A 26,877-nucleotide genomic window follows, 5' to 3' on the forward strand; every position below is an offset into this window, starting at 1 on the left:
AGTTTTGTGCAATGCGCTCACCAACTAGTCTTGAAAAGCTTTCTACGATGGGCATCACATTCAATGAGACTTCTATCTCGCTTGGCAGGTTGGAAATATTTTCGATCTAAGCTCTAGAATAATATTAGACGTATCACATTTGGCTTTATTCCGTAACGGAGATCCTAAGGCACGTTCGGAGAATAATTGTATAACTTTGAGCGTAAGAAACATACATGAATTATATAGCTTAGCAAAAGTTAGAAAAGGTGTATTTTTTTTACATAAAATCCACTTATTTCATTCCATAAAACAAATAAACACCCTAGTCTTTGACGTCATTCAGAACTTCAAGAACAAAATACAAGGATTTCTTCAGTACACGAACCTAATTTCATTAAAATATCATCGAACTGTGCGTTTTTCTTGAAATCAGAGTACCTGTAGAATAAAAGGGTGGTGTTAAGATCTTAAACTCTCTTTTTTTCCTGTTAGCTTCATTATTAGGATAACATGACATCTTAATCTTAAATTTTTAGAGGAAGCAGTGATTAAAGTAGAATATTATAAGATTTAAGCGTATTGCTAGCTTATTTTCAGTTTTAGCATTTTTTATTATATTAATAATTTCATGTATGTGTCTGGCAACAGTCTGAAAACTGGCGGGTAAGCCCATTTGATTGGAAAGAGTTTTACAGAATTCCGCAAATCGGAACCCGGAAGTGTGTTCTACGTCATCACCGGATATGTACCTTTGATATCTCCGTTGGCAACATAGCTTGGCGAGCATTTGGCGTTATTTTTTTCCCGTGAATTTTTCCGCGAGGTCAAGAATTGGCGCTAATTTAGTTCACGTGTTAATTAGCGAGTGTGAGGTGTGTATTTTTTGCGCCATTTTTCTCGCTTTCCTTCAGCTATTTATCTTCTTTTTTTTCTATTAATAATTATTTGTATTTTGTTATATTTATGATTAGTGTTTGATTTTCATTTAATTTATAGTTTCATTTTATTTACAGCATATATAATTATTGATCTGTGTTTCGATTTGTAGTTGTTTGTTTTGCCGATATGCAACCAAAAAAGATGAAATTACTTATAATTGGAGATTCAATGGGTAAATATTCATGGCGAATCTTCTGAATTATGAAGTAGATTTACATTCTTTTCCTGGTGCAACGATAGAAAGGTTAAGACGTAAGATATCCTTTTTGGACAATCGATACCATTTGATTTTGGTGCATGTTGGTACCAACAATTCGAATGACAGTGTTGAAGATATTCTTAAAAAGTACGATTGCCTCTTTAAGGATATTAAACGTTTGAACCCGAATATCAATGTTATCATTTCAGATATCCTACCACGTGGTGAAGATTTTTTCACAACTTTAAATCAGCGAGTAGCAGCTTTGAACCGTTTACAGGTAATTAATAGAAAGATTGTAGAAATTAATTCTCAACTTGAAAAGTACTGCCAAAATCGAGAAGCGTTTTTTATTTGCAGGTCGTCTCATCATTTTGGAGCTAAGTTATTGGCTAGGGATGGATTACATCTAAACCGTCTGGGGAACAAGAAACTTGCGGCAGTTTTCCTGGATAATATCAAGATTGTTTTGACTTCAAAGCCAGTTTCTACAAAGGTAAGTCCTTTTGTATTGCCTTGTATTTCATTTACTACATTGGATTTTCCACCTCTGAGTGATTCTTTTGTTTCTGCAAGCCCTTCTTATCCTCTCTATTCAACTGTTTTAAAGCATGGTTGTGCTGTAGATGCTGCTAAGAAGGCTAATTCTGATTTGAGAAATGCTGCTAAAGTTGCTTCTAGCTCTCGGCTGAAGAGGGTTGCTATTTCTGGTGCTGGATTTCGTTTTAAATGTGTTGTCCATGGTGGTGACTCTCATTCGAAGAATGCTGTTAACCACACAGATGGTTTTAGTTTGCATCTGCAAAATGATACCACCCCTGGCTCACATCCGAAAAATGTTGCCAACCCAGATGCTAGCTCTCGGTCTCTTTGCATTGCTGGCCATGGTGGTGGATCTCGCCCAAGGAATGCTTCTGTCCATAGAACTGGTTCTGGTTTGCATGTAAGGAATGGGACTAAACCTAGATGTCATCCTAGAAATGTTGCCATATGTAGTGTTGGCTCTCATTTTAAGTATGTCAGTGGTTTTAGTTCACGTCCAAGGAATGCTGCCGTCCCTCGTTCTGGTTCTGATTTGCGTCCAAGGAACGTTGCTACCCCAGGCCTAAGTCCTGAGAATGTTGTCATTCCCGGTGTTGGCTGTCATTCTAGACTTGTTGGTGTCCATGATACTGGCTGTCATCCGAAGAATGCTGCTTCTGGTTTGCATTCAAGGAATAACGTCACTCTCAGAATGGAAGAATAGAAATGATATCCTTGCTGATTTTGACTCCTCCAGGCGTGTTGCAGTCCATGGTTCTGGCCATTTTCTGAGGAGCAGTGCTAGTTCCACTGTTAATTCTTCTACGAACATTACTGTTTCAATTGCTAATTTTCAAAAGAAACCAATTCGTGCTTTTGGTGATGGTTTGTGTCCAAGGAGGGATTTGACTGTTAGTGGCAGTTTGCATCTGAAGAATGCTGCTTCAGCTGTTTTGCGCCTAAGAAGTGTAATGGCCTACATGGGATCATCACTAAAGAATGCAGTCACTGCTGCTGGTTGTAGTGTACAGCAGGCAAGTGCTGTTTCTTTCAGTGATTGTTATCCATTGTATTGTGCTTCTGTTAGTGGCAAAGGGAGTTTAAAAAATGATTCAACAAATTTTGATATTTCACAACCTAAGTTGTGTGCAACAAAAGATGATTTTTACTCTGACTTTGCCTCTAGTTATGTTTTGCAGCAAAAGAACATTTCTATGACCAGAAAAAGCACTTCTTGTAGTTCAGGCCTAAGTTTCTTTCACTTTAATAAATTTTGTTTACTAAAAGATCATGTAGAAAGCAGTGAAATTAATTGTCAAGTGAGGAAAAATAAGTCTATGTGTCCTATTCTGACTGGAGGGGGGTCCGAAATTGACTGTAATGCACCATCGCTTTATCCTAGAAAATGTGATATTTGTAAAAAAAACTATAAAACTAAAAATTCTTTTAATAATCATAAAAAAAATTGCAAAGAAAAACTTGAAACTGAAAATTTTAAACTTTCAATAACTTCTCCTCAGAGTAATATTCTTATAAACATTGATAATGTATTGAGTGCTAAAAAATTAGAAACCAAAGAATGTATTAGTGATAAAATAGAAATGGCTTATCTTCGTAAATGTGAAATATGCTTGAAAACTTATAAATCGAAGAATTCATTTTATAACCACAAAAAAAAAAAAAAAAAAAAAAAAAAAAAGTTCAAATAAACAAGTACCTGATTTAAAACAAAATTTTTCATCTGTTTACCCTCGGAAATGTCTAAATTGTAATAAATGTTATCCTTGCAAATTATCATTTTTTAAACATGAGAAATTTTGTACAGAAGTTAATAAATTGTATGTATGCTTCATACCTGATTGCCATAAGTCTTTTACATATGTTTTAAATTTTAATAAGCATTTAGCAGATGAACATAATTTAAATAACTTAAAAGAATATTCATTTGAAACAATGAGTTATTTTCTAGATTGGCTAGAACTGGAAGGAACCTCGGCATTTACTTCATTCAGAAAGTTTTCTAAAGTAACGAAAAATTCTAAAACTTATCATTATTATTGTTGTCAGTTTACCACGCAAGGTTATTCTGATTTTGAAAAAAAAACTAGTCGGAAAAATGAAAAAGGTACAGTTTCAAAAAGTGTATGTTGTCCAGTCAGAATATGGGCTTGTGAAGAAATGAATAAAATCTCTGTTTTTTACTTTCCTAAACATAATCATGAGCAAAAGTTTGAAAATTGTAAATATCAGCCATTGAAACAAAGTACGCGGTGTTTAATAAAAGCAAATTTACGTTTGTCTGTGCCTCCACAAAAAATAAGGAATATCTTACAAGATGGATCAGGAAATCGCGAGAATAGAAATAATTTCCCTGTAAAGGAAAGCTTTGTCTCCCGTAAAACTATTTCTGCTTATTCTAGATATTTAAACAATTCATTGCGTCCAAGTAGTGATGCAGTTTCTGTTAATTCAATCATTGAAACTTTAAAATGTGAAGCATACAATCCTGTGTTATTATATAAGCCTCAGAATAATTCAACTTTGTACGGTCCAACTGATCTAGATAATCTTCCAAATCATAAAGAATCGTTTGCTCTTGGTCTTCAGACGCGTGAACAGAAAGAAATGATAAAAGGTTGTACAGAGATTTTATGTATCGAATCTACGCATAAGACTAACCAGTATGATTTTTACCTTCTTAATCTTATAGTACCTGATGAATTTGGTTGTGGCTATCCAGTTGCTCATTTTATTACTAATTTTCTAGATGCTGACACTCTTTATTGTTTATTTAATAGTTTAAAGTGTCGTGTACCAAATTTATATGTAAACTGTGTAATGACAGATGATGACAAAGTTACATATCCTGCATTTTCAAAGGTTTTTGGTCAAGATGTTAAGCATCTTTTATGTTCGTGTCACATACGCCAAAGTTGGTTCCGGCAACTAAATTCTAAAGTGGTAGATAAGGAAGTGCGACAAAAAATGCTAGGAGAATTAACAAATATATTACATGAAAGAAACCAGATCACTTTTCATGATCAAATAAGTAAGTTTTTGAATGACTATTCTAGGAAAAGATTTTATTGAATATTTTTCTGAAAATTATAAAAATAGATTAGAGGAATGGGCTTTGTGTTATCAGAACTTTCCACATGCATTTACTGATACTAACATGTACTGTGAATTTTTTCACAATCAGTTGAAAACTGTTTATTTTAAGCGGAGACATAATAGACGATTAGATATTTTAATTTCTACACTTCTGACAATTGAGAAAGATAAATATTTAAATCATACCTATAAATTATACACTAATGTATCTCCCAGAAATTCCATTTCTTGTTTAAGTAGGCATCAGAGAGGACTAAAAATTAGGGACAGTGATGTAAATAAATGCTCTGATACTTCTTGGACTGTTTGTTCTCAGACAAAAAATAAAATATATACTGTGCAGCGTCTTTTTGAAATTTGTCCGTGTCAGGATTTTTGCTTTTATAGATGCCCTAAAGTATCATGTGTCTCATTGTGTAGTCACTTGTATCACTGCAATTGCTTAGATAAATTGCTGTGCAAACGTATACATAAAGTGTATTCATTCCTTAATAAACAAAATGATTGGGTGTTTAATCCCTCGGGAATTAATCTTGAATCGAATCAGAAATGCAATGAAAGTATGAAATCAATAAATGTGTATTCTGTTAATCATTACAATCCACAAAGTATTGAACAGAGAGTAAATGCATGTGAAAAGCTTGTAGAAGAATTACTGCAATTAATAAGACAACCAAAAGTCCAAAATGTCATGTTAAAGTGTGTTCATACAACATTAAATTCATTAGTTTCAGAATGTAGAGGAATTTTAAACTCGAATGAAAATTCAAGAGCAGTTTCAAGTGCATCATGTCCAGTTTCACCAAATCAAAAACTTAACCCACAATTGTTTAAAACTTCTAAAAAGAGAAAATTACAGAAATGTCAGCAGAATAAGAATCAAGATTTTAATGATAATGTAGATGACCCAGAAATAAATGAATGTGTGGAAAAGAAAATTAAATTTAAAGCCGTAGCATTTGATTTAAATGACAGTGATAAATATCTATGTGATTTAACCAGTGTTGATCAAAATAAATCATTTTCCCTTCCATTAAAATCTAGCGAAGATATTTCTGAAAGAATTTTACAAATTGGCTGCTATAGTATCAATCGTATTGCTTTAAAGTTTTTAGATTCTTATATCAGTAAAAGTGAAGAATTTTTTATAAAATCGGTTTGTACAGATTTTGTTAGGGCGTGGTTATTTGATGTAATCATAAATGCATTTTTATACAAAATTTTAGAAAGTGATGATCAATATACTTTTGCTGATTCCTCGATTACCCAGCTTATCTTATCTGATGCATTATCACTTGAAAATGTTTTTCCTGTTTCTTTGAAATCTTTCAAATATTTATTGATTCCTGCTTGCATTGATTCTCATTGGGTTCTGATCATAGCAGATTTAAAGAAAAATACCTTTTATTTATATGACTCGTTAATAAATTCATGCAATCAAAAATACATAAACTTAACTAATAAATGGTCTAATGTAATTAACAGTGAGTTACAAATTAACGATTCATGGGATATTCAGTGTCTACCGCATGCTTTACAAAATTATGAAAGCAGTTGTGGGGTCTTCATCTGTTATGCATTTCAACATGTAAATAAATTAGCCTTAAATCTTCCTTTAGATACCCTTCAATTTAGAAAATATATTTATAATATTTTAACCGAGAATGTTCCACCTTGTACACAGGAAAAGATAAATTTATCTTCAGCAGAGCAAAACTTTTCAGTAAGTGTTAGAATGAATAAAAATTTGACCAAATCATGTTTAAAAATACATGATATTGAAATTACACCATATATGTTAAAATCTATAGATCCTTTTATAAATAATGAAGAAGAATACTTGTTTAAATCTGTATCTTCATGTTTTCGAAAAGGATGGCTCTATAATACTATAATTGATGCTTTTTTATTTAAAATATTAAACAGTTATGAAGATTTTGCCTTTGTTAAGTCTAATTTACAAATTCCTAAACCAAATTTTTGTATTAAAGATCCATTACTAACAAGATTGAAATCAGCGAAATTATTTTTTATCCCTGCAAATTTAAATTGTCATTGGATATTAATAATAGTAAATATTTCAGATATGGTTTTTGAATTTTATGATCCACAAAATAAATCATGTGGGCAAGAGTATCAAATTTTAATTCATACATGGTGTGAGGTTTTAGCTAAAATATTTGCTACTAGCACTAAATGGAAAATAATTTGTCCTTCACGTATTTTGCAAACTGATAATATGAGCTGTGGTGTTTTAGTATGCTACTATGCTTATCAGAGGATTAAAAATCAAAGTTTAAATACGCCAGTTAATATAACTGAATTCCGGAAATTGATATACAAGCATATAATTTTAAGTGATTGACATATTTAAAGAAATTTAAATTAAGAAATGTTCTTCAGGACAGCACTCCATTCCTTTGGTGATGCTTGAAAAATATAAAGTATAATGGACAAATATTTTGCAATTCATCTGTTGCCATACAGTTTCTATAAAACACTTTTTTTTTTTTAGTTTGCTTTATTTTGTAATGATGTTATATGGCCAATAAACAAATAAAAATGCTTATGTTTGTATGTAACTTGGTAGTATAAGATAAAATTGTTAAAGTAGGCAACAATGAACCCTTTTGGCCAGGGTGATACCCCCAATTGTGGATAATAGAGAATAGTTCATTTTATGTTAACAATGCATTCTCGGGGACCTACATGCCAAAATTTTCTCTTATTTTTAAAGAGGAATAAGAGAATTTGTACTTAACACTTCATCCCATTCACTGTGAAGGATTTCCTCAGGAATGATTAGTGGTTCTGCACCAATTTTCATGGCCAATGGGATAGTATGCAAGTACTGCAAATTTTTCTGTTCATAAATAATCTCATATCTGATCTCAATCTGATCATTTTTAATATTTCAGGCTTATGTTTGCAAAATGAATAGTGCATTGCTTTCAATGATCTTGGCTGTTTCACAATTGAATTTAGTCTTCTTTATTTTTCAGTAAACGATTGGCAGGAATCTGGTATGTATTTAAAAGTCAAGAGCAAGCTCTGCCAGGAGAATTTTCTGAAACTGAAACTCATAAATTTTTTAGTAATATGGTTCAATAATAATATTTATGCTCTAGTCAATGAATTTTATCTGATGTCTTTATTTTCAGAAATAAAAGATGAATAAAGTCTGGGGAAAAAATTATCCATTGTTGAATTATTTTTTACTGAAAATTACTCCACATATTAGGAATTAGTCATATCTATGAAGCATAATATAAGTAGTGTTTCTTACAAGACATTGACTAATACATTATCCCAATTTCTTCTTAAATAAAATATATTTTCATTCTTTATTTCATCATCCATGATATCAATTGATTTTCATTGATTAAGATTAAAAAACACTATAGTCACTTAAAAATGTGGACACTTTTTTTTTTTTCGCTGGTTAATAAGAGTACTTGCATATCTGTTAAGTTTCAGTACGTAAAGCTGTATACAAATTAAACTTTCACACATTCCAATATCAAAAGAGCTACCAATAATTAGATATTTTAATTTTTCAACATTCAAAAACAAAGAAATAGGAGTGAACTTGCTGCTAATCAAAAAGATGAATATACTGGTCTTATAATAATTATGAAAAATGAGTGCTAAAGTTACAGCCCATTTTTTAATTTTTAACTATTTATTGCAAAATAAGGAGGCTTAAAAGTTTGTGTGTCAGGCAAAGGGCTTGTGGTCTTTCACACAGAAGAGTGTAGCCAGACTTATATTAAAGCATTCAGGAAATTAAATAATTTTAATTCTAGAATAAGTCTTATCATTACTTAATAGTTAGATAATGCCTATTATTATTATTTCCTGTCATTACAGAAGTACTTGCTGAAATTTCTTTGTTTCCCATTTGCATGGATGGTTTCAAAGAGTTGAATTTTCTGCAGAACTCTTAATATCCATAAATTGTTTGACACATTAAAAATAAGTGAATATTTGCTCTAAGCATATACATGTATTTCATTTAAATTTAATAATAATAGCATATACATAAAATCCAGATTTGATTTAAACATTCATAACTAAAGAACAAACACTGCTTTTACAAAGACCATGTTTTCTCCCATTTTGCATCAGTTACAGTTATTTTCATGCACATGAGTATATTTTGAAGTGTTAAATTAATTATCATTTCTATTCTTGGATGCTCTATGACTCAGAAAATAAAACTTAATGCTAATCTGATATCTAATTATTAATCTACTAAACCAAAATAATGAGGTTCTATAGTGCATGAATTGGGCAAAAGTGTGCAGTTAAATTCAAACTTGTAATATTCTGTAGCAACCATTTGAAGTCACATTTCCTAATGTTTTCATTAAACGGAAAACTTTACAATTCTAACACATTCATAAATCTCTTAAATTTGTATCATAATATAGTAGGAATGGTTCTTGGAATTAAGTGTTAATTATTTCATCAATGTTGAACTGTGCTGTTTTTCTCTCACAGCATGAATAAATGTGACTGATTATAACAGCAACTAATATTGTGATATGCAGAATAGGGGTGTAAAAAGCCTACAACAAGCAATTTTAAATATTGGATCTAGTTGAGCACTATTACAGATTGAAAACGTCAAAGTGTCAAAAGTATATGGAATAAAACCTGCATTTTTAGAAAATGAGAGGTTTCATAAATGAATACTGTAATGATATACGTAAGGAACCAAAAATATTTTTTAGATACGAGATACTGTTCTGTATTGGTGTGTATGATTTATACTGAGAAACATGACACAAAAATTTAGATCATTTCAGATAGGATTTCACCAGAATATTTTGTGTTATGGTATATCATTTGTGTATGTGGAAGTGATCTGTTCAAGATATAACTGTATTTTCATGCCAAAGATTACACCTGCAAAACATGAAACATATCCTATGAACTTAGCAAGGTATTAGCGAAACAAAAATAAGAATCGGTTGACAGACAGCCTTGGTCAACGGCGACCAAGAGCAACAAGTGCATCAGAAGAGTGTTTTATATCCTTGTTCACGCGAAGAAACTGCAAGGGATTTGGTTTTAGAGCTTCATGCTGCGATAGGAACTCGAATTAGCCGTTCTGCTGCTGCACGAAGGCTTAACGAGGTTGGACTGTATGCAAGAAAACCAATGGTTTGTGTCCCATTCACTCCATCTTCCAGAGGGGCCCGTTTAAACTGGTACCGTCGTCATGTTCAGTGGAGCCAAAACGACTGATCGCGAGTATTGTTTACTGAGAAGTCCACACGTAGTATAAACAGTGATTCTAGACGTTTGTTGATCTGGAAAGAGAAAGGAACACACAACTTCCCTTCTCTTGTCCGTGAAATATACCGTTTCCGCGGTTTAATGCGTACGACTAGTGGCCGCATCGGAATCTTTCAAGGAGGTTCTGTAACCGTTCGTAGATATGTTGACGAGCTACTGGAACCCCAAGTTAGACTGTTTAGGAGTGCTATTGGCCCAGAAGTTTTGCTAATGGATGAAAATTACACATGGGGAAAACCACAAAAACACCCATGCAGCCAGCCTGTTTGCCTTTAATATAAGGTTAGGTACTTTTAATATAAAAAGATTTTACTAAACTAACAGTCTCTATCTTTTTCTTTTAAATATTTTATTCCTAAATGGATACTGCTTTTTGGATTTTTTCATGTATTCATGAATAAATATTTTTATGCTTCAGTTTTGCATGCTTGGATACTGAGCTGCCATTTTTCAAAGTTAATTAACTAAACTATAATTTTTTATCTTTAGGTATCTGACACATAAAATTCTAGTAAATTTAAAAAAAAAAAAAAAAAACTCAACTTTTATAATTACAAGAAACGCATAGTGAACTTTACGAGAATCTGTGGTTATATCTAATCTAATATTATTATAGATTTGTTTAATGGCTAAAGTCATGAACAGGTTTGAGAAATAATTATGTCTATACTTCTCATAGTATATAAAAAAAATAAAAATCTATTAATCAGACCTTAATATAGAAAATGCATAATTTTTGTAAACATACCAAAGGTTCTTCACTAGTTGTTAAACAAATAAAATCTGTTCAGAATTTTAATTCAAAATTCAGAAAGAAAATTAAATTTTGTGTGGTTTCTGCATATATGTGATTCATGCATATTAATGATTCTAACTAAAACTTAAGAAAAGCCTCCATTAAGAATAATAATGATGAACTTTATCTCTTACAAGAATCTCAAAGATAAATTTTACTATTTTATTACAAAAGTGTTACTTTATAACAGCTGCACATTTAAATAACCCCTATGTTCTCAACAATTTTAGTACAGAAATTATCTTTAAAGTAAGAACCCCGAAATTAATCTCTAAGAATTGGTAATTCAATCCAGGTTAGACTATTGGCGCACAATTTGTCTTCATAATTTTTCCTATGTGCACAGTGAATATGAATGTTACATAATCTTTCACGAAGGAAAAGATTCCTCTTAAGCAGATAGCCTTTGTGTGCTTTGCCATAAATTGACTAAAAAATACAGCTTCATAAAATAAGTAATTAGGGAAATATGAATAAAATAGCCATCAGTAAATTTTTTAATGAAGTTTTTCTTAAAAAATAATTATATTTTCAATTTTAGGACAAGTACATTTCTGAAAATATTGAATGAACTGAATATTGTAATGAAGGTTCATTGTGTTCTCGATGAAATTAAATAATGCAGAATTTTTAATGTAATATTACTATATTGAATGCTTTAAACTCTTTAATTAAGTTAGCATAAAAATATTCAAATTAATTGCATTTTTACTTGAAATTCCAACAAGCAAACTTAAAATTGTAGTTACTTAAACTGTTTTTAAGTATTTTAAAATTTTAAATGCATTTATTTGCAACAAATATTTTAATTGTAGTAATTAGCTTTATAAAATTGAATTTTGATTCTTGTTTTTAATGGAAAATCAAAATCCTTAAATAAGTATAGAAACAGACAGCTATGTATAAATATTTACAGCACTAGAGAAAAGTACTCAAAGAAACTCTGTTTCACATTAAATTTACTGGGAGTTAATAAACAATAACTAAACTTTGACAAAACAAATAAATTTCCATTAATTGATGTAATAAATAAACAGAATATCAGAATGAAATGAGTAACAATGCAAAATTTATGAAAATATGCATATCAATACATGCAAATTATAAAAATAATGGGTAAAAGTTTATAATTGGGTGCCCTTTGTTTTTTGGGGATTCTTTTTTGACGCCAAGATCAGTGCCAGGAAGGCATAATTTCAAGATGGCCGCTACACAAAACCAAAATAAGAAGTCAAAAAATTGCACAAACTCTGTGTCCATGTACACATCAATCTGTTTTCACTTAAAAAAAACATCTTAGAATTGCACAAACTAGGCATTACACACTGCCTTAAATTTGTCCATGTACACATCAATCTATTTTCATTTAAATAAATTCAGGAAGCTAAAACACAGTTAAAACTATCATGGTAACCAGAAGTGAGGTTTCATCGGCAAAATTTTTTAAAAAATTGTCGCTAATCCATAGCTAGGGTTTTCAGCGCCCAGGGACAACTGAAGATTTCGCGCCCCCTACTGCTTGCCAAGGATGGAAAACATTTAATTCTAACATGTCGTAACATCAGTTTGGAGCCCCTTGGATTCTGCGCCCGGGGATAGATGCCCCCTCTAGCTACGCCCCTGCGCTAATCGAAGGGGCACCCAATTCTACACTAGAGCCAAATAACGAACAGTCAACGAGAAATATATACACTGCATGAATTAAAAAAGAGGGACAAGAAGAAGATGCATGAAATATGCTTTAGTTTCTTCCTTTATTTACCTTTAGTATTACAGCTTTTCAGTTATACAATGAATATTTAAACAATGTCTGGAAAGAATTAAAAAAGTCTAATTATCTGAGCCAAAACTGTTAGTATTGTGCAAGTAATATAAAATTATATAATCAAATTAATAAATCTGAATCAAGATAAGACAAATTATAATAAAAGAATATATAGAATTACAGGAAAATTAGTTTATTTGAAATATGAAAACAGCCTACAGTATAGCATCAGATTAAAACATTAGAAGGGTACCTTGGATTGTAAGAAGTTATTAATATAAATTAGAATATAGACGAAAGGATGAAATGACAAGACTGGAATTTTAGAAAATTTGTTATTCAGTGACAGATTACATTCTTTTGATAAGATGGACAGAAAGCTATTTTGAAGTAAGATCTTATTTGTTCAAAATGTTTTCTAAATCTGGAACACTGCACCACTAGGTAAGGTTTGAGACTGTATATCCCAGAATGAAAATATTAATTAAAATGTAACTGAAATAATAATACAGTAATTTTATTATAATTCAATAAATGCACAAAATTGTGAGATAATTACTTCAAAGTACATCAAATTTAGAACTACAGTATACAAAAGTTTGGAATACAAAAGATCCCAAGTGTGAAAAATGTGAATGAAAAGAGTACCAGCTACACAAAATTCTTTGCTGAACCTAGATGTATACAGACATTTTATGATGAAAAAATGATTTTTAAAACATTCTGATAGAAAAATATGAAACTCTTTGATGAGATCTAATGAAAATATCAACAGAATCAACTTGAAGATGTTTATAAGTTTTTGCAAAACAGTACGTTTTTTATGAAAAAATAAATAATATTTCTTAATTTCTTGTAGAGAGTTTTTATCCATAAAAATGAAAATCAAATATTATTGTCCTAGCAGTTCGTACATGTGGTATATAAATATTGTTAAGAATTAGTTCGATTTTCTATTCCTTTTCATTCATTACAAATAACTGTTTTGCTAATAACCGAAATATGAAATATACTGTGACCCAAAATGTTGTTCTATGCCGTTTAATTACTTTTTCTTACTGTTATTTATTTCACTTAGAGTGCAAGTAAATGCGTAGCAATACAATAACAACAGTATTCAAATTATAATAATTTAATTCAATATAAGACACAGAGTAATATATGTAAATTTTCTGTCAAACATTGTGAATTATATGTAATAGGGAACGTTTACAAACTAAGAACAATATCTGTGAATTTAAAAATGTTCTGCCTAAAAAACACTCAAGAGTTTAACAGTTTTCCTATATCCTTAAAGTTCAAGTGCATACCATATAACAGCGATAGCAAATTGTTACCGATAACTGCTGTGCTTGTTTACGATATTATTTACCTATTCTAATTGCCAAGCAGTGATAAATCAAAGAGTAGGGCAACCACCGTTAGAACTATATTAACCCTGCTCGTATGCCATTGGTCAGCAAAGATAATGTAACGATGACGTAGGTACACTTCCGGTGATAACGTACAACACACTTCCGGGTTCCGATTTGCGGAATTGTAGCTCGTTCGATTGGAAAACCTTGGCAGATGGCGCTGCGGTTAAACCACGACGTGGGAATCCTGAGCGAAATTACAGTCAGTGGCTGAGCGGTTTCGCTCAGTAGTTAGCATGTGAATGTATCGGAGTTTGTAGCTTGTGCTCAGTAGTTAATGGACTATGCAGAAGAAACACAAAATGCTGGGCACAATGTGTTTGACAGATATTTCGGATTTGTCACATAACTCGTTCTCGTATGTTCGAGAAAAATCATCATCGGCAATTAGTGAACTTCACTGGGTAAGTGTTAATATAGGACTGATTTTATTAAATCAGTAATGATTCCTTATAATGTAAATTATGGGGAGTGATTTTGAACGCTTTAATTTTTAGAAAATGTTTGTTTATGCAATTTTAAAGGTGGTTGTTATATTTTTTGAAGGGTATTTAATTTTTTTTTTTTTAGTTTTCTCAGAAAAAAAGGAAGATGTGTATACTTGTAAAAATTCTGCAAGAAAGCCTAGTTTTCTTTTAGAAATTAAATTATACTTCTGTAAATTAAGTAATAATTATAAATCTGTTTTGAGAAAAAGTATTAGCTTAATTGTGCTAAGCTGATACTTTCTTTCCATGCAGTAGTTAAAACAAGAATTAAAGTTTAGAGTGGATTTCAATTTCATTAATTTACTTTTGACTGTTTTCCTCAATTGGACAGATTATCATTTCATCCAGTTTAGGCGGGAGCAACCGAATTATTGAACGAACTGATGTAAAAGTGGTAAATTTATACAAACCTCTCATATTAGTATATATATATGAGTTATATTAATTTCAGGCCTTTACAATAATTCTATTTTGTATAATTTTTATAAGCATTTAATAACTGTGGGACTAATTTTGCAATTTTTATCTGATTAAATATTTTTTCTCGTTATTTTTACGATCAATAATGATATTACAGGGAATAAATTTTCCGTATTTTGATTAATATATTTTAAATTTATCTGTTTTTGTGTAATATTTAATAAATTTTGAACAAATAAATAAAAAAAAGTGCAGATGATACAACAGAGCCATCATGTGGAAAGCGCCGTGAACTAAGGGATGAGACTTCTCGTCCAAGTTAGTCGGCTTCCTGTTTACAGTTAATGTTTAGATAGTGCCATAGCGTTTTGCTAAGTCGCTAAGATGGCGGAGAATAGCGACATGAAAGAGGAGAATCCAGAAATGGCTGCTCCTGAAATTTCTAATTCCAGTAAGTATATGAGAAAAAGAAATTCTAGTGTTACATAATTAGCAACAATTCATACTTTTAAAGCTATAGTTTACATTTTGGGTGCCAACTACCAGTGGACATCACTGCTCGACTGCTGTGAGGTATCCATGTTTAAATGGGGCTACATTTTATGTTGTAGATTAACAATTCCGACAAATTTTTTGGTATTTCTTCACTTTTGTGTTTTTCTTTTAAACTCGTTGAAAATGAATTAAATGTGCATTGACCATTCTACAGTTTTATCAGAAGCCTTCTTGAACGGCAGTGCTTTATTAATAGGTCTCTTAATGTTTTGATGTGTGGGCAGCAACCCATAGCACGTAAAGAGCTACATTACAGTCCTGTGTGTGTTTTGATAATTAGTTACATGTTTCCGTCTTGTTTAGACCAAATTTAGTGGATCATTTTAGTACAGTTTTATAGTATAGAATATTTAACAAAGAATACAGTTTGTTTTCTTGTGTTTTAAATGCGAATATTCATTTTAAATGTGTAAACAAGCATGGTGTAAATTTTGAAATTTATTCCATGTATGATATTAGAATACTGCATTTTTGAATGTTGTTTAATTTTATATGTCTGATTTAATATATTTTGGTATAGAAATTCAAACATCTGATGCACATTTATTAGAGTTAAATATTTGTATCTTATTTTATTAGTTACTGCTTTGAAAATTATGATAGAGAAAGAAATTAAGGAAATTTATTGTAAAGTTTGACTATTCTAGATATTTATAAATGTCAGACCATTTTAATGGAAGTTATATATTTTAATTTAATTATTAAAAAATTTTAAAAATGTGTTGCATAACATTTCCTACTTGTTATTTTCTAATTATTTAGTTGTATTTGAAGTAATTGATTTGTTAGTGTATCATAGTATTAAATCGAAATATGTTAATTGTATAGTTTACTTGAAAGAATGTTTACCTATTAAATTGTTGAATAGTAAAAAAAATATGTATTTTTATTATGTATTTCTAATAGTTAGTAATGTAGTTTGGGAAAAAAGAAATTAGCGATTTGTTATGGATTGAATTTCATAAAGTATGAATGAAATATGTAGAGATAAATAAATAAAATGTTGCATAATTATTTAAATTTGATATAAAAAGAGTGAAATGAAATCAAAATCTGTCCAGTTGGTGATTCTGAAGATTACCCATGTAGAAACTAATAATATTTCTATAATAGTGTTCATTCAAAAAATCATTTTAACTCATCCAAGTTTAATAAAATATTTTGAAGAAAATTATTTATGCTGAATACGTGAAAGAGGATTTAGAGATAATGAAATTTATTGTATTTTTTATTTTGTTACCTGTTTCTGTCTTGTATGTCAACTTTGCATGAATACTAAAAGATGGCGGTGCTTGTTGCTGCCATAAATCTGTATTTTGTAAAGTTTGAAACTAACGCTTAAAATTCTGCCATAGTGGTTTATTTATAGGTAATTTACATGTAAATTAGTTGCTTGGTTTCTAAGGAATTTGTATTATGCAAATTCATATTATACAAGACAAAAATGATGAAAATCTGGTTTAGTTTCTTCCAAATTAAGAAAACTGGCTATTTTTCCTTCGTATTTTTAGAAATCTGTTTGTTCATTGGTAAAAGGTAAGGTTAGTCTTTGTATTGAAATAGATTTCTGATTCTGTCATTATAAAACAATTTTAAAAACCTACATACCTGTATCGTGCAATATTTCATTTCATTTTTTGAAATTTTTGTGACCCTGGAAAAGGTTTAAGAAAAACTGTCGTAAAGGAAATTGTCAAAGACATATTTTTTAAAAAAAGGCTGATCTTTGGAATATGGTAACTGGTAGTTTGGCGACATTTTGGAGGCGATAAAGGTTACTACCTAGGACTTTTGTAATAATGTGAGAAGCACTCAGTTCCGATTACGCATTATTTTGTGTGAGGGAAATGAGAGATCATGAGATATGTCATGTGACATTAATGGACGAATTATAGTTGTTTAATCGGAAAAGGGGGGAAATCTAGAAATTTCGTATTTAGAGTTATTTTGTGAATTTTATGTTTGTAGGAATTTGGTATACGTTTCAGTTGAAGTAAACGTGTATGGAAATAATTTAAGTATTTGTAACTATTTTTAATGTTTGCGTATAAATTTGTTGCTGACGTTTATAATATAATAGATAATTTAGAGGTAAAAGTTTTTGGATATTTTATTTATTTTATACTTAGAAATGTTCATCCTTGGAAAGGGTATGTACTTTTTCGCGATCAGGTATTTTCATATATGTGCTTTTTATTGAGTTTAAAGATTAAGAAAATATTCCTGCATTTTCGTGCAAATTTTTGTAATTAATGAGAAAATAGTGTAGATGGATAAAGTTAAGAGTGTGTGCAATGCCATTTTTGTGCAATTCTGGGATGTTTTTTTAAGTAAAAATAAGTCAACGTGTAAATGGTTTATGTGTATGTGCTATTCTGAAAAACGTGCAAGGAGTTTGCGATTGTGAACTTTTTCCCAATTTTGCAGTTAATATTTGTCATGATTAAGCAGTTTTGTTACATAAATTCGGCTAGTAGATTGTTGGAAAAAGTGTTCAGTAAATAAAAAGAAAAGAAACATGTCTTTACTTCGTGAAGACAAAATGGCGGCGGGAAAAAAAAATAGAGGGTTGCTGTAGCAGAGTTGGTCGCCAAATTTTCGCTAAAAAATCGCCAAGTTACCATAATCCAAAGATCAACCAAAAAAAATATATAATTTAATAAGTTTTTGATATGATTTAAATCGAATTCCTCATCATTATAAATATCATGAATACACATCAAATAGTTTTCTGGTGGCAATTTTCTAATTTCGACAATGCGTAATGTATGCTTTACGCATGCGCGCGTTCAAAGAAATGTTTAATAAAGTAAACAAATAAATATTAAGCTTTTTTTTGCTCTTTATTTCATAAATTACGGTTTCATATTTTTAATTTCTGCATGCCATCTTACCAGATTTAAACTGATATCTATAATCCGGAAAAACCGACAATCAGGAATCGCCAAAGTCCCGACGAGTACGAATTAAAGACTTTTGACTGTATTTAGAAATTTATTGGTTTTCTACAAAATTTTAAACGCTATTAAAATGCTTATGCCTTCAAAATAAAAAATTCTGTCAACTAACATTGTTAACATTTTATATGTATAATATATGTTGTCGCCAATAAAGTCTGCTTGGCAAGATTTGCGCCGGCGAAACGGAAAAGTAACAATTTTTCTTATTAAATTTTATTTCGTGTGAACTATGTTTTTTATTATATTTTATTGATCTTTATCTTATTAAATTTCATTTTATCAGAGTTGTCTTAATATACTGCAGTCATCTATAGATTTTTATATGAAGATTCTACCAATGTTTAATTAGTTAATATTTGTATTTATTTTGCTTCATTGTATGGTGTTGGCAACCGCCGTACATTACTAAATTTATTCAGATAAATATTATATACACTAATTATTAATTTTATTTTCATCATATTTAAAAGTACTTCGATAAATAAAAACTTTGGCTAATGTTTGGAATATGGTAACAGGTAGTTTGGCGACATTTTGGTAAGGCGATAAAGGTTACTAGCTAGGACTTTAGAAGTGTACATGGATAAAGTCAAGAGTGTGCGTAATGCCATTTTTGTGGAATTCTAGAATTTTTTTTAAGTGAAAATAAGTCGACGTGTACGTGGATACCGTGTATGTGCAATTTTTATAAACGCGGCAAGCAGCTTGCAATTCTGCACTTTCTCCCAATTTTGCACCTAATCTTCGTCGTGATTAAGCACTTTTGTTCCATAAAAGTTCTAGCGTAATTCAGCTAGCAGATTGTTGGAAAAAAATGTTGAGTTAAAAAAAAAAAAAAAAAGGAGCCTTTACTTCGTGAAAACAAAATGGCGTCCGAACAAAAACTAGCAGGTAGCTGTAGCAGGGTTGGTCGCGAAATTATCGCCAAAAAATTGCTAAGTTACAATAATCCAAAGATTAACCAAAACTCTTCTTACCTGTTCGAAATTTTCTCCTTATAAAAGTATATGAAAATTACAAAATAAAATTAGCCATAAAGTATAGAATTTTGAATATCTGATTAAATGATAATAAAGCAAAACCAGAAGAAAAAGCTGTAAAAGTAGTGAAATTAAAAATTGTTTAAAAGGACTAAAATCCCGTACTATTGCTGCAAAAATAATATTTAATTTAATAAAATTATAGACTATGTAAAGGAAATTATCTCCTAGAAGAAAATTCGGAGGGAAATTTATAATGCAAATGTACACTGTTGTAAAAATTGTCAATTTAGGAAGCAAAACCGCACTATTGTGGTAACAATTAATTGGAATTTAGAAGCAAATATTGTGGAATTTCAATTAAAATATAAAAGAGGAATAAAACAGAGTTATTGCCAATTCCATGGAAGGATCCTAACTTATCAAGGGCAATTGGAATGTCTCTGTTCAACCATCAGCAATTCATGAATTCATCATCCTGTATATCATCTCACATTCACTATTTGAATAGAAATATAAAATTAAAGGGTTCCCCCCCCCCCAGATGTACGAGATAATGAAATGCACTTTTCATGAATTGTTGATGTTTGAATGGAGAGATTCCAGTTCACCTTGTAATATCAAGATCTTTCCATTGAATCAGCAAAAATCCGCTTGTTTTATTCTTCTCTTTTATATTTTAATTGACATTTTACTGTATTTATTTATAAATTCAATTAATTATTGCACATTAAAACAGTGCACATCAGCCTTCTAAGTTGTTAGTTTTAACTACAGTAATGCACATATGCATTATAAATTTCACTTTGAGGTTCCTAGGACAAATTCATTTATACTCTTTATGATGTGATTAAATACCAATGTACAGTACCAAGTCTGTAATCCGGACGTCCATTATCCAGAATGATCTATAATCTGGACCTCAAAGCCACAAACTTTACGCATGAGTGTAGAGAATGTGTATACATTACGCATGCGCAGATACTCTTTAGATCATAATTGCGCTTTATTTCATAAATTATGTTTTCATATTTTTAATTGTATAATTTCTGCATGCCATCTTACCAGATTTAAATTGATGATCTATAATTTGGAAAAAACCCTAATCCGGAATCGCCGAAGTCCCGACGAGTCCGGATTGTGGACTTTGTACTGTATTGTACATTTTTACATCAGAATTTTGTTCCTGTTTATTTAGTTTTATAATCGTGCATTATTAAGTAACTTTAAATCAGTTTGAAGCACCTTTGAAATGGCATCATTGCACACCGTGAAAACTCCTTGTTTTCTCACAAAAAGTCTTCTGCTTTTTTGGATTTCAAGATGCAGCTATTGTATGCTGTTTATGTAAGAATGAACTTTCCCTTAATTCTTTGATAACATGTAATAATTTGAGTGGAAGAAATGTACATATACTGTTATGAGATAAAATGTGCAATAAGTAAAAGTTGGATGTAATTACAGATGATTGTGAAAGCTCGTCGGACATTTATATAGAAAAATTATTCCAAACTTTTATTGGAACCCATAGAAATTAAAATATGTTATGTTCTGTACAGAGTTTGTGCTGAACATTTTGCTGCCCAGTGCAATCTTTGCAAGTCATAAATTCTTTTGGCTGAGGGCTTTCTAAATTTCTGAAGATATGCCACCATTAAAAATTTGCCTTAATTCTAAAAATTTTGGTGCTCAATATTTTTCTAAATTCCAATAATTTTGCCATCTCTAAATCCTGCTGCTCAGCATGAACTTCCCGTCTTGGTGATGGTCAGGGTTCGATATCAGTTGAGTTCAAATTTGAATTCGCTGGTGAATAAATCGTGTGGTACAGGTATTGCCCAATTCGTGAAAATTTTCTTTATTTACGCTTTTGCATATGTTTGCTGAAAGAAATCTGAATAAAATTTTTATAAAAAAGTGAAAATAAGGTCGTTATCATTTTCTGGTAATGGAAAGCAAAAGTACAGGATATTTATTTTTACCAAAAAACAACAGTTGGTGATTGCTTTAAATGCTGACTTTAGAAAACTGGGTACTATTCGGTTTTTTGAGGGCCGTAAAAAATCTCCAAACTATTGTTGATGCCAGTGCTGCCAAAAAGAATTGCGGCAACCCTAATCCAAGAAAGGAAGTATAATAGTAAATAACTATCTAAGATTGATGTTTTAATTTAGATGAAAGGTTAATTTCATATAATACTTTTTTATTATTATAATTTATATAAAAAAGCCTAAACATGACTGAATGGAAGCATAAGAGTAAATAACTATTTCAGTTCACTATTATAATTTATATAAAAATTGCTAAACATAACTGAATGGATGCCTGCATCCCTATTTCACTACCGAGTTATTGCTAAAGCATAATTTCATCTCGTTGTTTGTTCAAACATAATTTTCTATAATGAATGATGCTTTTTCTTTAAAAAAATTCTCGTTAAAGTGCAGAAGCGCCCACTTATTTGTTTGCCGCTTTTTAAAAGGGTAAAAACGTTTGGATTTTTCTTCATTTTCTTTTACTTTTTAAGTGAAAATAGGTCGATGTGTACCTAGACAAAGTCAAGGGTGTGCACAGTGCCATTTTTGTGCAATTCTGGGATTTTTTTTAAAATGAAAATAGGTCACTGTACATCATGGATACTGAGTATGTGCAATTTTTAAAAACACATCAAACAGTGGATGATTCTGCACTTTACCCAAAATTCTATTGCAGACTTTTCGTTATAGACAATTCCCAAATTGTTAAATCCATAGGATATCAAAAATGATTTAAAATCAAAAAAAGATTTTAAAAAAAATTAAACTACTATTTCAATTATAAACTATATAACGCAATATTATAAAACTATATAACGCAATCTGAAATCAGCGCGTATGCTAGATTTTGGCATGCTGTTTTTTAAAAATGGGCATGTTTGCTGGATTTGATGCTTTTGTGCATACATTTTCGCTGTAATTTTTAACGGTACTCAAAACAGAATAGTACTAAAAACTGTTATTTTAAAAGGTTTTAAAGTAACATGTAGATCATTTTGTAAATGAACAAAGATTTGCAAGTTAAAAAAAATATTGGATTCAAGTAATTGGGTCTAGGACTTTCTGCCATTGACGATTTGCCATCAGTCTTCTTTCACCAACAGGAGGACAGTTTACCAGCAGCTGATTTGCCATGGACCATTTCATGTCAAGTACAAATGAAATACATAATAAAGCTTGGTTATAGTATGATGAATTACTTGTTTACAAATATGAGATATACAGAAATTAACATGGCTAGAAAATTATGTCTATATGAAATAGAATAAAATTACCGCATTTCATAATTATAGGCTAAACCTCTGAGATATGTTATATTATTATATGTAAAATTATACAGATACAGTGTTACATGAATTATCAAAATTTGAAAATTTAATCAGCTATTATAAAAGTGAAGCACCAAGGCATATATTTTTACCATAGAAACTCTATCAGTTTTGAGGGCGAACTAAGTCCCTTTTTGCAAAGATAAGAGGAGAGTTAGGTCATAGTAAAGCTTTTCTCTCATGGTCATTGATAAAGCTCTTAAAAAGTTTTCCACTTTCCATTCAAGGAAACTTTCCGCTGTGAGAAATAACGCTAATAACCTAGCCGTGCTTCCCTTTCATCATTATGTCAGCTACCCCCCCCCAAAAAAAATTGCAAGAATTCTTCAGAAGTTCAATTTTCAAGTCATTTTCTCTCCCATCAATAAAATCCATGGTTCAGATACTATTTCTGACTTCAATTCATGGGGAATTTATAACATATCTTATCAGTGTGGTTAAAGATATATCAACCAAACCAAAAGAGCATTAACCCCTTAATCTACAATGACGAGCATAGCCTGCGTACGATGGTCAGGCCAAACCTAACTTTCACGGGCATGGCCCGTGTACGGTGATCGGGCCAGAAGTGAATATTACGTGGAATATTTGATTCGCAATTACAGTCTAATGCAATAATTGTGGTAGACGCAAGTATTACAAAATGTTTATTTATACAAAACTCCAAAATACAAAATTAGTAATCTGTAACGATATGATATATTTCAAAACATTCTGGTACATGTAACGGAATTTTACACTCATGTTCTATGTGGATTTTTTCGTATTTGATCTGCATACTGATTCATTTCGGTTACAGTATTGTTCCAAAATATGTCATCAAATATTAGATTAAATATATCAAATTCTCCTTTACTTCCTCCTAATTGACATAAGGCTTCTTCTTTTATGCCAGGAGTCATCGTATAGTTTCAGATTTTTGGACTATTTCTTTTTTTCTTTCCAAAGACAGGACTCTGGTAGTTGATTGTCATCGGATGTATCATCAATAATTATTCCCCTATACTTTCTTCGAAAATTACATAATTTGTCATGTTAACGATTGCTCGGATTAGCGTGTTACACGAGTCGTGCAAATGTCCCGAACGCTGCGCGAGCTTGTATACAATTTCGGCCCAACGTCTTCGAATCTAAATCGTAGGTTAAGGGGTTATGGAACATGAATCTCGTGTCTGAAAAGGTGAAATTTACAAGTCTTCGATTGCTAGTCATAGTTGGAAATTTAATCACAATTTAAACTTTATGTCTGCAAAAATTATCCAGAAAGAAAACTTCTTCCACTGGAGAATTAGATTTTCTTGAAGCTTTTCTCATTCACAAAATTTTACCATGTTTAGCTAATGATTTTAATCCATTCCTACCTAACGCTTTTAAATCTCTTATTATCCTAATTTTTCAATTTTCGTTATTATTTCTAATATCAGATGGTGCTACTCTCTCATCTTCCTTAGGGTATAAATATGTTTGTAACTTGGTACTGATATCTTTGCTCCTGATCAAGAGGGACTTTGTTTGCGCTTAAAATTGAAAGTTTCTATGCTAAAAATCTACGCTTAACACAGATTGTTGCTTCACTTTTATGATTTATTTGAGGCATATTTCTCTTCTGTCTTTAATCAGCTAGTTCATAAATCATTCATGCGAACAGGAAATTCACATTTTTATGAAATCTTAATTGAAAATGGAATTTGGAATCTTGTTAGCCCAATAATCTTTTAAAATTAATAAATATGTAGATATATATATACTTAATAAGTTGACTTTTATGTTGTGCATAATGATATATTTGTATAAAATTGTATTCAAAAACATTTCGTGTATAATTCAAAAGGTTTTAATTCATTAGTTCTAGGTAATATTTTAATAATTCTAGAAGATAATATTTAGATGCAGAAGCTTTTTTCTTTTAAAATTTAAGGCAGCCAGAGGTACTCGATAAGAAAACAAAATTATTAAACTAAATATGATATGGCAGATTATAATATAGGCATAATACATGTCTTGATGGTAAATTGGCCCAATAGTGAAATGGTGAACATGAGGGCATAATAGCGGTGGTGAATACTCTCATTCTCCAAGTAATTGTCATATTTGAAGCGTAATGAAAAACTACAGTTTGACATATATGATCTCTTTTCTCTTCTGCAGTCTATTCTACCTTCCATCACTCGGACAGCTTAGCTTAGCAGAGGTTGTGACTGCAGAAATATCATTTCTGTATTGTGCTGTGCAATATCGTTTTTCACTTTTCATATCTTTTACTGTGTTAAAACCATGAATGGCAGACAAGTTATGTTTCTATTATTTAAGTCAGGAATTTTTGGAACTTTTTCCAAAGCTAAATTATGAGTCTCTTTATATACAGGTCTGCCAATTTTGTAAAGAGGTTTAGGTACTTTTCCATTAGCTGGGCCAATAAATTGTCCAGTATTGCCTTTATTAAATTTCTTAAATTTATGGGAAAATAATTTTAAATGAAATGAGTTGTTTAATTTCCGAAATCGTTTATAATGATGCTTTGTTGCATCTCCAGTACGAAAAATCTGATTTAATGAAATCTGCATATGACTCTGTCCACTCTCATTTATGGCGAAATTCTGAAGAGCCATATTGTTTTAGCAAAGATGATCACCAGTAGTCTGAATTTTGTTGAATAAGAATTTTTGTTCGCTCTCATCTTCCACACAAAAGATAATTTGGCTCATAAAATAAGATTAGTACAGATGCCACAGATCATATAGAAGAGAACAAATGAATAATAATAAATAAAAAAAAAAAATGGGGTAACTTCAGACAGTTACCAGAATTAAAACTGTTGTTGGTGTCTGGCATTTTACTTTGAAGCAATTTGATGAGAAAATATTCCAAATATTCTACCTGTTTCACTTGCTTGACAGTATTTTTCCATTTTGTCTTATCAGATTTTTTAAAAATTAATCAATTTGAATTATTAAACTTTGAGAGTGGTTCATCATTTGGCTAAAAGAGGCTGGTTGGTCAAACAGGCAGATCAGCTGGCATATTGGTTGTCAACTGTTGTTGGGACCAGTGGCTCAGGGGTGTCTTTGGGCAACCAATGTGCGAAAAGATTACAGAATTAGAAGAGCTGCCACGTTTTGCACCAACAGTTATGCTATCATCGGTTCAATGCCGTTTCCCAACTCTCATGTATCTTGAGATATCCAGAGATGTGATTAACAGAAGATTAGGTGAAGCTGGTCTCAGATCTTGACATCCATTAAGATGCTTGCCATTGACACTCCACAGTGAACAGTGTCGTCTTCCATGGTGCCTCTCTCGCTCAAGCTGGACAGTGTTCTATTGAAGAAATGTGATTTTAGGGATGAATCATGCTTTCCTGTCAATGTTGATGACTGTCGTATACATATCAGGAGAGAGGTGAGCGATCCAATGTACCATTTGTTACTGAGGGGCACTCGGCCAGGACACCAGGTGTGACAGTTTGGGAAACAATCAACTTGGTCTGCCTTTCACAATTAGTCATGCTGCAAGGTACTCTGCTTGCAGGTACGTTGACGACATTTTGCAACCGATCATACTGCCTATGCTAGCAGGTTGTCTACATTCTGTTTTCCAGCAGCACAGCATTTGGCCGCATACAACACAATTTTCCCAACAATGTCTTCAATGTGTTTATGTCCTTGACTTGTCTGCTGGGGCTCCAGACCTGTCGTCTATCGAACATGTTTGGGGCATGTTGAACAGACAAATTCAGCTGTGTACAAATATGACCCAACTTGTTGACTGGTTGTTCCATTTGTGGTACAATATACTGCGGAGGGATGTAAGTAATTTAATAGACTCCACGCTCAAATGAAAATTGACTTGTGTAGCTGCGAGGAGTGGCTTTACCACTTGTTGATTTTGACATTCTTTGTATTGTGACTCAAAAATAAAACATATTTTCGCCACAGTTTTTGATCATTTGAACACTATACTGTTGCCGAGTTTCGTATTTGTGAGGCTCAATTTTTTCTGGGTGCATATATTTGCTTGCAACAAAGTTTACATCCAGTGAATTAACAATGACTTCTTTCAAATATTCTATCATGT

At 31.2% G+C, this 26,877-nt stretch overlaps 2 protein-coding genes across 4 annotated transcripts in view; both read left to right on the forward strand.

Annotated features, from left to right (window-relative positions):
* Positions 1 to 864: 864 nt before the first annotated feature.
* Positions 865 to 7,952, forward strand: LOC146996054 (uncharacterized). Of its 2 annotated transcripts, XR_015042819.1 has the most exons (3): positions 865 to 1,400; positions 1,481 to 1,616; positions 7,742 to 7,952. XR_015042819.1 is itself a non-coding variant. In XM_085822813.1 (2 exons), the coding sequence occupies exons 1-2, from the start codon at positions 1,104 to 1,106 to the stop codon at positions 7,865 to 7,867; spliced, it is 639 nt and encodes a 212-aa protein (XP_085678939.1). In that variant the 5' UTR covers positions 865 to 1,103; the 3' UTR covers positions 7,868 to 7,952. The 2 variants fall into 2 exon arrangements, 1 of the variants encoding a protein (XP_085678939.1); XM_085822813.1 differs by having other exon boundaries at positions 865 to 1,616.
* A 6,346-nt stretch (positions 7,953 to 14,298) lies between these two features.
* LOC118187187 (uncharacterized) overlaps positions 14,299 to 26,877 on the forward strand; it is a 59,179-nt gene continuing 46,600 nt past the window's right edge. Inside the window, exon 1 of one of the 2 annotated variants that reach the window (XM_035357385.2) lies at positions 14,299 to 14,440. In XM_035357385.2, the coding sequence (XP_035213276.1) occupies positions 14,321 to 14,440 (120 nt within the window). In that variant the 5' untranslated portion in view covers positions 14,299 to 14,320. Of the gene's footprint in view, positions 14,441 to 15,268; positions 15,396 to 26,877 lie in introns of those variants that run through there. The other variant, XM_035357386.2, reaches the window with a different exon arrangement.

Source organism: Stegodyphus dumicola, chromosome 8 (assembly GCF_044657685.1).
Source record: "Stegodyphus dumicola isolate Sdum_Otavi_A_Nest chromosome 8, ASM4465768v1".
NCBI lineage: Eukaryota > Metazoa > Arthropoda > Arachnida > Araneae > Eresidae > Stegodyphus > Stegodyphus dumicola.

Excerpts from the sequence above, each read along its gene's own strand:
- LOC146996054 (XM_085822813.1), top strand. The coding sequence starts at position 1,104 with ATGGCGAATCTTCTGAATTATGAAGTAGATTTACATTCTTTTCCTGGT. Across the intron at positions 1,617-7,741 it reads CAAAGCCAGTTTCTACAAAG|TCTTCTTTATTTTTCAGTAA; the intron begins GTAAGTCCTTTT and ends AATTGAATTTAG.